This window comes from Falco punctatus, assembly GCF_963210335.1.
Source record: "Falco punctatus genome assembly, chromosome: 5".
Lineage (NCBI taxonomy): Eukaryota > Metazoa > Chordata > Aves > Falconiformes > Falconidae > Falco > Falco punctatus.
The window spans coordinates 31,724,766-31,742,126 of NC_137584.1; the positions used below are offsets into that span (position 1 = coordinate 31,724,766).

General features: G+C 35.9%; 1 protein-coding gene across 1 annotated transcript in view; it reads right to left on the minus strand.

The window, feature by feature from the left end:
* Positions 1–17,361, minus strand: part of NBAS (NBAS subunit of NRZ tethering complex) — a 186,875-nt gene that overhangs the window by 67,231 nt on the left and 102,283 nt on the right. The window contains exons 41-42 of the mRNA XM_080390504.1: positions 6,462–6,691; positions 90–200 (exon numbers count right to left, since the gene is read on the minus strand). Of these exons, the coding sequence (XP_080246630.1) occupies positions 90–200; positions 6,462–6,691 (341 nt within the window). The remainder of the gene's footprint in view (positions 1–89; positions 201–6,461; positions 6,692–17,361) is intronic.

The following is a 17,361-nucleotide window of genomic DNA, read 5'->3' on the forward strand; positions in this document are numbered from 1 at the left end:
TACCCTCAATATACTTCAATTCTTTCACAGGTTAGCACATATTTCTGTGTAAGAGAATTGCATGTGTATTTGCGGGGGAGACAACTTACCCACTGTCAGTGAATAAAAATTCCAGATGGGTCATATAAACTTCCCAAAGTGGAACATTGTATCGCTGAGCCAAAGAAATAGCAATCTTGTAGACATTTTCTTCAAGTGTTCTTACAGAGGAGAGATGTGAAAGAAAAGAAGAAAAAGTTACACTAAGACCCTACACACGACATGAAAATAAATATTTACATTAGAAAAGTAATGGCTTCTTTTAAATTATTTTTTTTCATAAACTAAGAAACTGGAATCACTGTTAAATAAAAATACACAAACTGTGCCTTCTTGCATTTTTTTTACACTCGTTAGTACATTGGGGGGATTAAAAGAAAAGAAAAAAAACCAAAACTGGAAACTACAGAGATCCTCCAAAGACAGGTACGTACTCCACATAACACTTTGGATCTCTATAACAGTGTCTTGCCTGACCTTTGTGCTAAACCTAAAACCTCAGTTTTCAATTACAAAGCAACACTAGTTGTTATGTATCACAGTTACCATTTGATTTAGTTGCAACACCTACAGTGTTTTAGCACAACTGGTATGCAGATTCTCAAAGCTCTCCCTAAGAAGATCACAGAAACACTCAGTATTTGTAGACTAAAAGAAGGTGTGAAGATGTCCAGCTCTACTCTGTACATGTCTGATTTTCTGTCATTGTATAACCATTTAACAAAGCAATAGATGGAGAATCTGTTAAGTGATCAAATCCTGAAATGAACTTCATATACATTTTTATTATAAGTTAGTATAGCTCAAACAGACATGTGGGTTTTGGTTTTAGGCTGATATAGGAGCAATGCTGCTAAGGCTGATGCTGGGGTTTGGAGGTTTTGTTTTTATTTTTCTTCTTCCGGATAATTCCAAGAACAATACTATCTGGAATTAGATCCTAAAATACCTGACATAGGCAATTTTTAAAAAAAAAATATTTAATGTGAATACTGCTGGTTTAGATTCTTTAATTAAAAAGCCATGCGTAACTAAGGTAAAAAGCCTTTACACAACACAAACTACTACAAAATACTGTTGCAACAGTCTGTAAATTAGTTTACAAGACCCATGTTAATTCCATAAACTTGAACAACCTTACCATATTTTGTTTAACAACTTTCTTAGATTCTTTACATTGTTTTCAACAATCCAGGGGCGAGAGACTTTATACTAATGTTTTAGTAAATTTTTCTACACAATCATCATGATCCATGTATAATAATAAAGGTAAAGTAGAAAAAAATTACAGATTAGAGACCATATCCTCCCAGGGTTTTTTTGTCATTTACCAGCACAGATGTATGCTATATCTTGATCTATGCTAAACAAGGCTTACAGGTGGAGTCAATGACTTTCTCACAGCCCTAGGTAAACAGCAGACACATCCATACACCTTAATTCTGATTTTTAGATGCTCAATCCAACATATCATTATATTCCACTATGATGGTTACTACAGATATTGTAAAATTAAAATAGGATAAATGATGCCGAGTAGAAAAGCAAAATGTCAGGAGATAATATAATGCTGAAAAATCTTTACAACCAGCTATCAGAAGTCTTTGTATTACAACTATTGCTTTGATAGTTAAACCTCAACCCCAAACAAAAAAAAACCCAAACCACCCAAAAAAGCAAAAAATCCACAACCCTCTTGTAATAACGTAGTTACAACAACCCCTAAAAAAATATTCAGCACCATACACTGCATAACACGTATGCAAAGTAAAGGAGACAGAACACAAGCATCAAAATTGAAAGAAAGAAATATATTTGAGGACAAATAAAAGTCTTCATTGAAATACACTTCAGAAGAAAAACGAAAAAAAAAAAAAAAAAGAAAAAGAAAGAAATCCCACACACTGTCCTGTCTCTTCTGTTCCGATGGCCATAGCACCATCCCTCTCACTTTCCAACACAGCAAGCCTTCCTGTACCCAACCTCTTAAAATTAGAATCAATACTTCAATGCAAACAGAACACTTTTTAACCCATCAAGCAATGATGTATGTATAAGAGGATGATGATGATCTATTTAAAAAAAAAAAAAAACTCAATAAGTCACGCAATATTTTAGAGGCAGATGCTCTATTCTGTTTTTTTATATTAGTAAGTACCATGACAACACTACATTGTAAACTCGAGAGTAGTAGCCACAGTTTGTGCAGGTTGCCATTCAGTACATAAAAGCAGATCTTTTTTTAACCAGGGATACACAACATCTGTTGTCAAATCATAACATGTAAACTTAAATTCCTTTGCATTTTCCAGAAATCATTTGATGTACATCAAACACGGGTCAACAAGGGGATTACTAGTTATAATGAAGGTGAAGATAGATGCAAGAACAGCACAGCAAGTATGCCACTAAGGAGAAGATAACAGGATATTTGGAAGAATGGTACGCTGCAGGTGATGAGGTTAACAGCAGTATTCTGCAGGCTAGTCCACAACAGTGACCTCAGTACTTCCACTAATTAAAAAAAAAAAATAATGAAAAAGTACAATATATACAGAATATCCTGACAGAAATAAAACATGATCTCTAGGAATGATCTAATAATCCTCTGCTTAAAAATTAAATGCTACAACTTCTGAAATTAAAACAAGCAGTCCTAAAATGAACAGTAGAGCTACTGGAGAGAATCTAGTGAAGGGCCATGAAGACAACGAAGGTACTGGAACATCTCTTCAGTGAGGAAAGGGTGAGACAGCTAGGACTGTTCAGCCTAGAGAAGAGAAATCTCAAGGGGGTCTCGTCAATGTATGCAAATACCTTCTGGGACAGTGCAGGGGGGAAGGGGCCAGGCTCTTCTTAGTGGTACCCAGAGGCAATGGGCACAAACTGAAGCACAGGAGCTTCCATGTGATCAGGGAACACTTTTCACCATGAGGGTGACTGAACACTGGAACAAATTGCCCAGGGAGACTACGGAGTCTCCATGCTTGGAGATATTAATAAACGACCCAGATGTGGTCCTTGGCAGCTCTAGGTCTTAGGTGGCCCTGCTTGAGTGGGGGGGCTGAGCAAGATGATCTCTAGAGGTCCCTTCCAATCGTAACCATCCTGTGACCGATTCAGCGAAAGAGGAAGATTATATGAATGCTTAGTTGCACAACAACTCAGTCAATCATACAAACCAGGAGTAGCTCTTGGAGCTAGTGGGATCCATTCCCCCCTAACACCTTATAAACACAATTAAAATCCTGTCTTTCTGTCTTAGGAGTGGCATGCAGTGGCAGCACAAAGCAGTAAAAGATTAAGGAAACAACACTGTACAAATGAAGAACAGTAAAAGGTATTCATTATTAAGATAACACTGACAAGACAAAACCAAGCACTTGTTACACAAGGAAAAGCTGAAAAAATGGCCATTACCTGTAAAAGACCTTTTAACTACATTCTCCCCACACCCCACACACACCCCTTTCCATGTCCAGCCCTAACTGCCTGTCTCTGTGAGCCTGAGGCCTGCCAGAGAAATCCCCACTGAGGGCTCCGGGGCAGGCACTGTTTGGATGTACTTACTGTGTGGTGTTGTACCAAGGCTGGTATGAAAACTAAGTCAGAAGCAGTTCTTGTGGATGGCTCTTAGCCACCCTGTCTGTGTGGTAGCATGAATTTCTGAAGCATCAAAAAATATGCCTGTGCAGTAGCATTCAGCTGGGATTTTGCTGGCTACCTTCAAGCTCATAGAAATAAGCATTTGGCAGCTCAGAGCAATTTTTTTTTTCCTATCTTGTTCTCTAACATTTCTTTTGTATCATACATGTGCATGGGCTTTCTCACAATTGCTGTCTTCAACTTTTTCTGTTGACATCAATCAGCTACAAAGCATTATAACCACCACTGGATTCCATCATAACAAGGGGAAAATAAGATCCACTTTTCCAGTTGCCTGTCCTCAAAAACGTTTAAGAAAAAAATGCAACTTAGAGAAGTGAAATGAAGATTTGAGCCAAGGGCTTTTAGTTTCCTCTACTATTTGCAGCAGGAAAATGAGATGGTGGAAAACACTACAGCTGTTTGTTAAGTCCTGCAGCAGCAAGAGAAAAGGCACTGTCTGCACTGACAGCAGAGCAGAACAAAAGCATAAACAATGGTTCAGAAGCTAATATTGCTGATAAGAGCTGAAGTACATTTAAATTTGCTTTATACAGGACCTTCTAGTTTAGTCTTCTGGAAGCGGACTTCGTTCATATGTACCAGAACCATTCTGAGAACCCAAGAAACACAAGCTGTTATGAAATTGAGATAGCTTGGTAATTGCACAATTTTTCTAAAAATATAGAAGTATTTCAGATCAGTGACATAAGACAAGGAAGACATTTGTATTAAATCATTAAAATCAACTTCTGATTTCAGCATTTTAAGAGAAGTGATGAAGGGCTGAAGACCTCAGAGCAGGTGAATAAAAACAAACAAACAAAACTGCCCAAAAGCTGGCTGCAAGTAAAAGAATAATTTAGAAACCTTGTTACACCATAGCTGGCCTCAAGATACATGGGACTTCAGCTGACTACTCAAGAATTCCCATTCAATCTCACTCTAGTTTAATTCCTTTCCAGATATGTTCTGGCTCTATTTTGCCCAAATAAATTGTTAACTGCTTGAGATCTAACATTGATTAAGTCTGTGAGGCACCCAGATATTTAAATATTTGATAAATAATGCATAATAAACTCTTAATGATAATACATCAAATATGGAAGATAAGATTGATGACTGTTTGTTAAGTAGTTTTAGCAAATTGTTCGCTCTAGTACAAAGCTGTTTTGTAAATAAGATACCATCTCTTCCAGGTGCTGTTTCTACAAACAGCACTTCATAAAAGATTAAAACATGAGCCACTCAATGATAGTTCAAAAATAAGAAAAAAAGTATGCTACACAATTATATTCAATTTGCACATTGTTTTCATTAAAAAATGCAGATTAAGAATCAACTGAGAAGATGAAAACAAGGAAGCTGCAAGCTGAACAAGTAATTAACTGGATCTTTGCAGCTGCCTTATACGGAACTACCACTCTCATCCACATCTCGTCAAGCCTTATTTCTACTCACTCTTTCATATTGTGTTTCGATCTCTACTTACTATAAGGAATTTCCTTTTCACGTTTAATTTATTTTTATGAAAGACAGTATGTAAAGGACTCTGGGATGAGAATGTTAGTAAGCATGCTGCATCCAAAAAAAAATATCTGCAATAATAGAAATATTTTTGTATTGAAGTAATACATGTAGGTGTTACCTAATTATACTGATGTAGGTAATCATCAAGATGTAACATTTACCTAGTGACATAGTACTGATATGGTATGTGCTCAGTGAACAATATATATAAAACAGGTAACTCCAATGGAAACTTTAAAAGATGCTTCAAGCTATTTGTATGAATAAGTGCCAATATTATGCAGGTATAGCTTCTATAGATGCAAAGCAGAAGCTTAATGTTCAAAACCTGAGGTTATACTATTGTTTTTATTCAGCATTTCATATCAATGTTTTTTACTAACAGATTTCCACTGGAATTATAGCCATGAGAAGCTAGATAGGTAGAAGATTGTAAACATCTAAATATTCCCTTCAAAAGCTTTATGTACAGAGTAATTTATAATTAGATTAAATTTTATATTAAAAGCTTCTTGTTGCACAAAACTCTTTCTTTGACAGTACAGCAGCTATTAAACTGAACTGTCTTAAAAACATACAGAGTTCAAGGTTATTCATGACTTGTTCACAGCTTAAAGCACCTGCATACAGACGTTAAAGGTATTTTTAAAATGAAAAGACAGTACTATCCTATATCTTGCTTTTTTTTCTATTCTGGATAACTAAAAGGTGAGATAAAAGCATTCTAAATATCACAACACATACAGTGAAGGCTTCAGTACTTCCAAATAAATACAGGGGGAAAATATTGTAATATACAGTAGCTTTAAATAAATTCTTAAAAATAAAATACAGTTTCTTCACTTTTTTTTTTTTTAAACTATAGTTCAGTACAAAATGTGATGCTTAGACATACCCTAATGGATTTTTAGGGCAGGTTTACAGGAGATAGAAGATGAGATCAGACCTCCACCTATGCTCTGATTTCATTTATTCCTGATTAACTTTAATATTAGTAGTTAATAAACAAAGAGTTATAGCTTCCATTTAAAATTATCGATTCACTTCTTTGAGCAACATTTCATTTAAGTGGAGTAGTTGAATAGAAAACGCTCCACTTCTAGCAGCGTTACAGTGTAAATATCTAAAGCAACTGGTAACTTATCCCTTCTAAAGGTCAGCAATACTTTCAATTTATTTTCCTGATTTAAAGCTTAAAGTATTTCCATTTTTAAAAAAGGAAAATAAACATAATAGATATTACTTACTCTGCCAATCCCAGTATTGTTTCTCTCTTGTACTGTCCATCTGCTGTAAATCTCTGCACATCTACTCCTTTGCCAAGTTCTTGCAGAATCTGAGCCTGAGTGAAATCCAGCAGTCGTTCATTGTAGTAATGCAGCTGATTTATTAAAGTTATGATTTCTTCATGCCAGTCTGTATAGCCACACTGAGTAACATGCTTTGTGACCATCTGAATCAACTCTTTTGGATCAGCCTGTGAAAATAATTGACAACAAACTAAAAAAAGCCCTGTAAATTTCTGCAAAAAATGTATCATTTTATAATTGATCCCTGTGTTCAGAATTGAAATATTGTTTCCATTTCTGAGAATTTTTAAGTACAAGAGAACTCCCAATTTTTCTGTAAGGGCTATTCACTGTAGCATCACAATTTATCCTTTTGGAATGTTTTAGCTTGTTCCATATGCTACAAAAATTTAAACCCACCTAACCAAATTAATAGTAACAAGTTCTTCACTATGACTGAATTAATTTGTTTTTAAACCCCTCATTTTTATTAACTTTGAACTAGGCAAAGTTCACTGGTAAGAAACTGATTGGTAAAATGCTTCAAGAAATCAAAGAAAACTCATCAAATCTATCTTCAATCCAAACATTACAATTAAGTTTACTCTAAAATAGAGCCTCTACTTCAAAAATAAGAATAGAAGCAATATTGCAAACTTGGTTTTCTTGTTACTGAATTTCTGATATACTTCTATCATACATATTTGAAAAAAGGAATAGTTTAGTATTTTAAGTGTCAAGCACCAATACTTGCAAAGAATGAGAAGCGCTGCAGGATCTGCATTACATGAGGCACTGTCTACACTCTGAAACCTTCAAATAATTAAATATTGACCATCCATGAATTAGGACAACCTTTGTTTTCAAAATACCTTCATCACAAATAAAACTTACTTTGCTGGATTAGAAGTTATACATCAAGCGCATATTTAATCAACCACTATGTTCTGCAACCAGAAACACATGTAGCAAAGCAACAGTTCAGAACACGAAACAAATACAGTCTGCATGTTTGAAATGAAAAAAGTACACATGTATTGTAGAGAGTTCTCAATTATCTTAAGATCTGGACTGTGACTATGTCTAGGTGCTTCCACTTGAACGCAGTTGTGTGCGATATGCCATCACTCAGCACATTGATTTCTCTCTTCCATGAAAAACGAGGCCACCAGCAGCACAATGACATAAGGAAGCACCGTGATTTCTACATAAAATCCACTGAAGGAGGAATGCCACCAAAAAAGTCACCGAAAAATACCTGGGGATGCCAACTGTAGTTGAACTACTTTCTAAAAGAGCTGATTTAACCAATCTCAAAAATGCTGAGTGTACTGGACAAACATACTTTTGTTTTTATTACAGAATAATTCTGCTAAATTAGAAGCTAATCTTATGAATGTTAACTAGAGTACACAGCAGGATAAAACACGCACCAAATGTTTGAACCCTAAGGCATGCTTGAATTTTTCTATGACTTGCTGGTCATTCTAAATTGATTTTTTTTTCTTTTTTTCTTTTCAGGCCTTAGCTGACAGGCTGCTCACCAAGTCATATTAAATGCTACAGGGCATCCTTTTTCCTCTCCACATGATATTTTTCTGAAGCCCTCTAAACATCACAAACTCATCGATTTTATAAACATCATCAGCAGTTCTTTCAAGGTTGCTTAGAAGATTGGTAACAGTATAATAAAACCTCAAAAAAGAGATAGGCAAGCATAGCAGTGCCTCTACAATACAATTATATCAGCCGGAAACCAATCCACTGCTTATTATGTATCTTGGTATCTCATTTTAGGTGATACATTAGAAAACCGCATGGAGGCTCAGAGCAAGATGAGGAAAACTGTTTAACATAATTGCCTAAATCCTCTGTACAGTCCACTGAGAAAGGCAGGTTCCTCCGACAACCTGTAAGGGTAAATTTGCCCTTTTGCTAAGTTTTCCCCTCTCTCCATTAAGAAGAGTAGAATTCAGCATTAGCACTCTTCTTCCAGTGCACAGCCCACCCGATTGTTCATAAAGTACATAATTTTGAAAGTATTTTCAAACAAATAGACCAAAACTCTTCATTGACAAATGGTTTCTGAAGATGAAATGATAACATTTTCAATAAGATTCTTAAACAGCACGTAATTTTTCACCATTAGGCAGCATTAAACTTGAGTATTTACAACAACAACTTAAAGTAATAATAATTACTAAGACAGATTAAAATCATTTTGGTTTTGGTCCACTGTTGTCTTCAATATACTGGGCAATCTTCACCTTTAAATGTGAAATACCTTTTTAAAAAAAATCCCACTGTACTTCCAATCATGTTGTCAGCCCTCTCAAATGACATCTCTCACTGTTGTCAATCTTTATTCCCCATTTGTTACATTCCCTGTGTGCAATGTCGCATGCTGCCTGCTTATGCTTCAACGGAATAATTTAAGGTCCTCTAATCAGCTTAACCATTTTCCTGTTAATACTTTTGCCAAATAATACCTACAAAGATGCAGTAGTAAGTGTGCAGTTCCTCCAGAACTTCTCTCTATCGAATTGGTCAGTATTGTTTCATGGTTTCTGTTATTCTAATCTCTTCTACCTCTTGTTTCACTACCAGGTTATAATAAAAATAAAAAACCTGGATCAAGGACCACTGTGTGATACAGTAGTACCACGACAAATAATAATGACAACAAACTGTTACAGGGAGGAAAAGAGAAGGAAGTGGAAGATAATCTGATGTATATGCTGCTTGAAGGATGAATGTGAACCTTGGCTGTACCTATGAGGAACAACAAACAAAAACATTACACTGATGATTGTCATGAAGAGAACCAATTCCCACTACTAGGTTTTTCTATGGGTGTTGAAGTTCTGAAATATGTTATAAAAGGAACGGCTCTGAAAAGCATCACAAAAAATATCTGAAAGATTTAAGAAACACAGCAATATACAATATCTTCAGAAATAATGTTTTAGGGTCTATTGAGCTTATTAACAGAGAACAATAGAATCATAACCTGTATGAACACCCATGTATGTATATACATACATATGTAAGGTAAAAAAGCAAAAACTCTTCAATGTTGGAGATTAAAAATATGAGATATAATAGCTATATATGTTATCAGATATACATTCAGAATTAAGAAAACACAATTTCTTGGTGTTGGTTTTTTTTATTTTTATTGCAAGCAGTTGCCAGGGATTGCATTGAACTCTTCACTACCAAAAATCTTTCAGTCAAATGCTATCCTCTTTTATCCCTTACTTATGCTCCAAACTATCAGAGCATGTGAAATCAATAATTAGTTTAGAAAAATTCCACAGCCTGCTTCATGCAAGAGCCTATACTTATATCTGACGTGAGACATTCTAGGGTTTTTTTTGACTTATAGAAAACAATTTTTCTCAAGTTGCAGTTGTTTGCAAAACTCATTTACTGGAATGACACACAGTTTTCCTTCCCTCAGATTTGTAATCCTTCTATAGATTTAAAATTTTTTCTTAAAATAACAGTGCTGTTTGTGCAGATATAACTTGCGCAGGATCAAGCATTCAACACAAGCTCAAGGGAAAAAATATTAAAAACGTAAAGAGTTTGGTATCAAGCTGTGTAGAACTTGTTTTTAATAATAATGTTTTTTAAAAGATAAACACAAAGATTTCTACACCATTAGATACCTAGTTCAATTAGACATGATGCTTGTTCTAACAAACACTAATAAAGTTGGTTATAGCTCTATTGCCAGTATTCAAAAAAGTCATAATAGTTTTTAACTGAAAAGACCATAATAAATAGTTAGTAATAGTAGCTGGCCATAAAGAAAATCAGCAAAATCAGTAAAGGTTGATTCTTAGTGCAGCATTCACAGGGTTTACAAATTCTTTGACTTTCTTAAAATTGTAACAGGTACTTAGAAAAAAATAAATTTCTACAGCAGTCTCTGTAAACACAAATGAACTTTGACAAGATCAATAAAACCTCATGTTCAACTTGTATTCTTTCTAATGTTATCTACCAAATAAACCCACCAAAAATACCCCAAACTGCTACTACACCATTATCTCTGTTGGCTTTTCAGAATCCTTCAGATAGCTAGAAATCATGCCTAGGTGTCCAACCCCCCGGCTTTGCCAGACACATCTCCTCTAGTGCTTTTGGGCAGACATCTAAACATGGCTTCCCCTCCTTGATCATTCAGGAAGGGTACTGTACATATGAACACAGCAACAAACATTGCACAAGTGTCCAGAGGAGCCACAAGAGCTGACCCAAATGTATTACACCCTTGTGAGCCTCCCTGGCATTGCCAGGGAAATCCCTCATGAACTACCTGCCAAAGCATTTTACTCATCTACTCGACTAGCACTGTGTTTTGTGCTGTAACATAACAACAGTGTTGTGTTGTCTTCGGGAATTGGGGAGGGGGGGGGGGGGGGGGGGGGGGAGAGAGAAAAGAAATAAACATCCATTGCTTCAACATAAAGTTAATTTAATTTCATGCTATTAGATGTCATTTACCTAGCACAAGTTAGTGTCAATATTGTACCACCAGGTATTACCAGTAAGCAGTAAGCCTCTGCTGGGGATCAGGGTCTACCTGACTAGATGTGTTAAAGCTGTATTTCTCTTTGACCATCCTCTGGGAGTCACACCTGTAAAGCACTTCAGAATCTGTATGTCACTGCGATATTACAAAAGCAACACTGGTTTTAAAGAGAGAGAAAATGTTTTCATCTTGGAATTTCTTCACCCTGATCTCTAAAATAATTTCGATTTTATTATCCCCCACCCCATGCCCCGCCTAATATGCTATTTCTTTTTTCTTTCAAATCTCTTTAAAAGACTTAATTCAGCCATACACATGGAGGGCAGGGGGGGAAGGAATCTGAGTCAGTTTTTTCTCCTGTTCCTCTCCTGCTCAGAAAGTGGCAACCATTTTACAGCTATGGTAAGACAGATAAATAATAAAAAGCTCTACTCTAAACATGTCATTGAGATAATATTAGAACATTGAAAGGCTATTTATTTAGCTTGTTTACTTCTTTTAAGACCAAGAATCTTCCCAACTGCTCTAAAAAGGAATATAAGAATATTATTATTTTGGTTTGTTTTTAATGGACATTTTCAGACTGTAATACAGAATTGACTAGGAACACTGACATGAAAAACTGCTTAGATCGAGGCTAATCCACTTACAATCACCCAAGTACCTAACTGATGTGGTGGACCTTTCTGGATTGAAGCTGCAACAGTAATCTTTTGGTAATGGTTAAAAGCTGCAGCCACAGTGAGCTATTGGAAAATGAATGGGAAGGCAGAAGACATGTTGTGTCCAGACCCTGTAACACCAGATTTGTTCTAAACCATTTTAAGTGATCCTAAGAAAGAGATCATGCTACAGAGGGAGATATGTACACCAAGCAAAACCCTAATGATTAGCAAAACTAGGAGATGACAGCACATGGACAAAGCAAGAGATACCAGGGAGCAGCACGTAAAATCCTGTTGCAGACAGCTGCACTTTGATCACTACCCTGCCACATCCAGCGCTTCCAAGGGAACCAAATTACACCTCTGGAAAGCACTAACATTTCAGGGAGAAAAGGACAGCTCTCCCTAATCCTTGTAGCAACTGCCACAGTGGTGCCTGTAGCAAGAGATTCAATGTGCTATAAATCTGATGGAGAGAGAAGCAAGAAAACAAGGAATGAAGAAAAACACAAAGGGGACACTTTTCCAAACACACCAAAGCAGGAAAAAAGATTTACAGGAGAGAGATTTGCTAAATCTTAACAGTTCACTCAAGAAATGAAATCTGAACATGCCTGTTCACTCAAGAAGTAAACCCCATTCCTCCATAGGATTAATTAAATCAGCGACACTTGTCCTCAACCGAGTCTTCTTGTCACACTGTGTCAAGAGTACATTAACATAGACACAGCGCCATATGAATCTGGGGTGGCCTGCCTTTCAGATCACAGCTGCCTCCTGTCTGATCTGCTCAAAGCAAAAGATAAACTGTATGGTTGAGATGGATTACCAGAACATCTCAGAAATAAAACCTGTACTGTCACATCACTCAAGTGCAAGGATACTTCAATGTTTTTGTTCTTCCACTGCTGCAGCTACACATATTGTTGGGTGACAACACCGATTTCTTCAGGATCAGCCTTCACAACTGTTTTTTAAATGGGTACAGGAAGCAGAAAATCCCATCACCTACCAGTGAAACCACACCAAGTCAGCACAGGAGGATACCTACTAGAATACCTTTTATAAGCTGCAAGATGCATCACAATGAATTTGTACAAACTAACCAAAAAAAATGAAGTAGAGATGAGCTGTGCAATAAATCCTCAATTATCAAACCTAAAGGAAGGTCTTACATATTCAGACAATATTAAAACAATTCTCTATTTCAGATTCATAAACTTAAATGATCATCAGAAGTTTTTGTAACATACTCTAATGTCAAAGGTATATTTAAGTATGATTATTTTAAAGTCTGTTCGTACTCTCTAAAATTGTTTGTCACCGCAGTACTGTACATGGCTGATGCAAACAAGCAAATTCATACTGTACTCAAAAAGGTAGATCTGGATTTTGTAGATCCAAGAATGCAGCCGTGGACTCTAGCTCCCTAACTTCCCTTCTCATCTTCACCACAGATTTCATCCAGATTTCTCTTTATTCCAAGAGCTGAAACTGGTTGTTTTAAAACTTCATTCTAGATGAGTGGCTGCACAAAACAAATGCTCCTGGACCACAGTTTAAATTCCAGTACAATTACCTCTCACTTGAAGTGACCAAGTTTAAAACACTCTCAAACATATATATTACACAAACACAATTTAAAATGTTAATACAAAATGCAGATTACACAGGTGACTGAGGGCTTCACAGTCCTAGCCCTCTTAGCAGTTTAAGGCTAGTACTAACTTTAAGGGATTAGTTGAATTTCTGGGGAAATTAGTGGAAAGCCAGTATGTACATTTGTAGTAAAATTAAAATAAACTAATTCACCTCAAAAAAACCCAGCCAAAACCAAAAGAATTGGTTAATTATGAGGGGAACACAAAAATACAGATAAACAGTTTGTAAATAAGCATTCACAATTTCAGTGAAATTGAAACTAATTAATTTCCAAGGTCCTGCTTTCTTCCACTATCAGGCAATAGGGACCTGCCATAACAATTCAAACTGCAAACATATGATCATAAATGACATTACATGCAAATGTGCTTTGTTGCTTTATGAACAGAAGTACATTGAGAATGCAAAATCTATAAAAGGCTGAAAAATTATAATATTGCAAAACTGGAGTCTACAAAGAACAAACCATCTCTTTGGCTATTTTGTTTGTTTCTTTTTTTTAATAAAAGGAATGCTGTATGTTTTGAATAAGCAATGCTGCAATGTAATGGTTGAAAAGTGAAACACTTGGAATAGGAAGACAGCATACACCACTGCCATTTCAAGATCATTACATTGGAAATTAATTGAATCTTATAAGGGCAAAAGGTTGCCCAAGATGCTGGCATGATTAAAGATATGACCCAAGTAGAAACCCAGGAGTATTTTCTGCCAACAAAGGCTCCAGATGAGATTGAATAAGAAACAACTGAGAATTAAGCTGTTAGTTTTGAATTACGAATCAGATGTTGCCAGCACACAATCTTAAAATAATATTTCCTGCTGGTTTTATTTCTGCTTCAAAAATTACACTGAAGATGGTATTAGAATTGGGCTAAGCAGTGTACAGCATCTATTACACAAACCCATGGTTTTTTAACTATTTGCCCCACAAACTGTAGCACAATCATTGCCTAGAATTATCAGAATACTCAAAACCAAGGATAAAATGTAGTTAAATTTATCTATATATCTTGCTTTAATGACAAACAGCCACCCATCATAAAATTAAATCATATAGTCAGCCAGGATATCTGCAGTATTTATAGACTACTGATTGTTAATATCTGCATGTTAATCTAAAAATTGCCTTGTATTCTTACTAAAGATATTTTAAGGTAGAACTAACAAATGAAACTTGGTTACAGAAATAACACATGATCTTTTAATAGCCAGCATCATAAGAAAAAATAACAGAATTACTTTAAGCCCAAATAAAACCACCAGGTATAAGTTAAATCAATATAATTTCCAATACAGAAACCAGTATTCCTGCAGGGGAGGGTGGGAAGCAAGAGGCTGCTGTTAAGTAATAAAACAAAAATAATTTGAAGTGTTGTCCAAGCAGTTGTTTCTACAGTTATGTTAAATGACTTGTGCCTAAAGAGTTGAAGAAATTGCTCTAGTGCTCTGTTTCAAATGCTTTTTTGCTTTGTTTTTAATCAGCTAGTCCAGCAAGAGTGAGAAATAGTTTGTCCAAAGATAAAATGTTTTCACTGTTTCTTTTCTACCTTGTGTTCTCTTACAGACTCTCTGTTATTGAGTAAGATATTGTCAACTCAGGTTTAGGTAGAAAAATCTCTTCTCATTATTTCACCTGACAGCTGTTTTAGTGGAACTAACAGATGATACATAAAAGTTTAAATGTCAACTGAAAGACCACCTCTAAAAATACAAAATTACTACATGGTTTTGAGTGAATTGGCTACTAAATCCATAGTACATAATTAATTTCCCATTTGCATTCAGCATTAGTCTCAATAAATAATGTCCCCATTTAGGTAATTATCTTAACCTTCTACCTCCTTCTTCTCTAAAAAACTAATAATTGTGCTTTCTTTTTGAATAAATTATGTTATTGTATACTCTTTCAGAATATGCCTTTTAATTTGATCTATATAACAGCAGCTGTAGTCATATACAGACTCTGGGACAAGTACACGCTCCTACTATAAAACTTCAGTACGATATGATACAGTTTTAGCTGAAGTACGATACTGTATCCTTTTAGTTTGTACCGTTAGTTGGCTGGATATATGCAAATATTTCTATACTTTACTGTTTTAAAGCCTGAAAACTAAATATTCCATGAGCTGTAAGACATAATTTTCCCTTCCCTAACAGTTATTAAAATACCAGAAGTCAAATACTTTTTCATCGTAATCCACAAGCACTGCTAGCACTTGTGATCAGAAGCATGATTTTCTCAGTGACTAGCTTCTCTAATGGTGGTGTACATTTACATGGATAGCTTTTTAGGCTAAATTTATAAAGGCAAATCTAGCATTTATCCTCAATTTTGCAAGATAAAAACAAACAAAACAAAACCCACACACACAAACCACCAAAAAAATTGCCACCACGACACAGCCAAACCACTGAAACTCGAAGAGACAGAGGAGCCAGCTCTCTCACTTGATGGGAATTTGGGTTTGTCTGAAAAGTTACCTACATTGCCAAATTTTGTTTAATTTTTTTTCTGTTTTATGATTAATAGAAAATTTCAGTTGGGCTGCTTATAATTAATGATGCTCACTGACTGGAGAAAACAGTTGCAAAAGCACAGAAAAGGCAAATAAATAAAAGACAAAGCCAATTGACTAGGGCAAGACTGCTTCAAAAAGCTGTTGATCACCTTTATATTGTTTCCCAGAGAGGAACTAAACCCTTTGCAAAAATGAAAGCATTAGTACTTACCCCAGCTACCACCCTTGCATGATCAGCCACAAATATGTCTCCAGAGGAACACAGCCAAGCTAGACCTCAAACCTCTGCTGAAATGGAAGCCTGGTTTGAAGATTCTCTTTTCTAAAAGAGTATTTCTGAATAGCTGGCTCAAGAACAACACTCACTCTGCTTTCAGAAGTAGGATTTAACAGAATAGCTTATATAACCCTTGAGAAAAAAGTAAGCAACACTGTAAACATCTCTTTTTCTTAAGCACAATTCATTTTGAAGAAATTAAAAAAAAAGGGGGGGGGGGGGGGGAGAGAGAAGGGGGAATGTCCCAACTATTTAAAAATAGCTCTTTTCTGAGTCACCTAAATATCATTTGGTCCCAAGTAAGAGTGGCAACGCTTCTTAGTGTTGTGTACTTAAAACAAATAGGAGGATCTGTGAAGCACTGGCTTATCTGTATCAGACAAGCCTCAAACACAGCTGTCACAACCTGACTGCAATGTCACTAACTGCTGGATTACTATTTCAGAGATCATACTGAAAGACGTTCAAAGGTCCACAATGACTGCTAGTTCAGGAGAGCTTACCTGAACTTCAAGATTTCAAACATAATAGTGTTTAGTGAGCTCACAATTTTTGTTAGATCAGATACTCATTCATTTAAAAAAAAAAAAAAAAAGTGTGTTTATTTGCTGAGACATCACTAAGGAGTAAACAAATCAATGAGGAAAAGATACAAAATGGGACAGGCCAAAGAGGAAATTCAAAGGGCCTAAAAAGTACCTGGAAAATGTCTTACAAAGAACAGGAAAGCTGACAGCAAAAAGTTCTGAAAAGTTACTCAAAATCAGGAAGCAGCTAAAGAAGTGGCAGGATCACCTGGTGAAAAGGTGTCAAAGGGGCCCTCATGGATAAGTCCATAGCAGATGAAATCAATAAGCACTTTGTGTCAGCCCTCACTGCTGAAGATGTGAGGGACAGAGCTCAAAAGATATAAGAGTTAGAGAAAAGTTAGAAGAAAATGTATCTGAAGTGTCAGGCCAATTAGGTAAGTGATGTACTTGCACACCACCAGGACCAGATGGCGTTCATCCCTCTGTTCCCAAGGAACACCAATGAGAAATTATGTTAAATGGCAGGCTAAGGTGCATCAACGAATGTTCTAAAAAACCACTGTGCCAGAGTGCAAAAGTCCCATCTGAAAAATGGAACTCAAGAGGATCACAGATCAGCAAGTCAGATTTCCATCCCTGGCAAGATGGCAGACTGT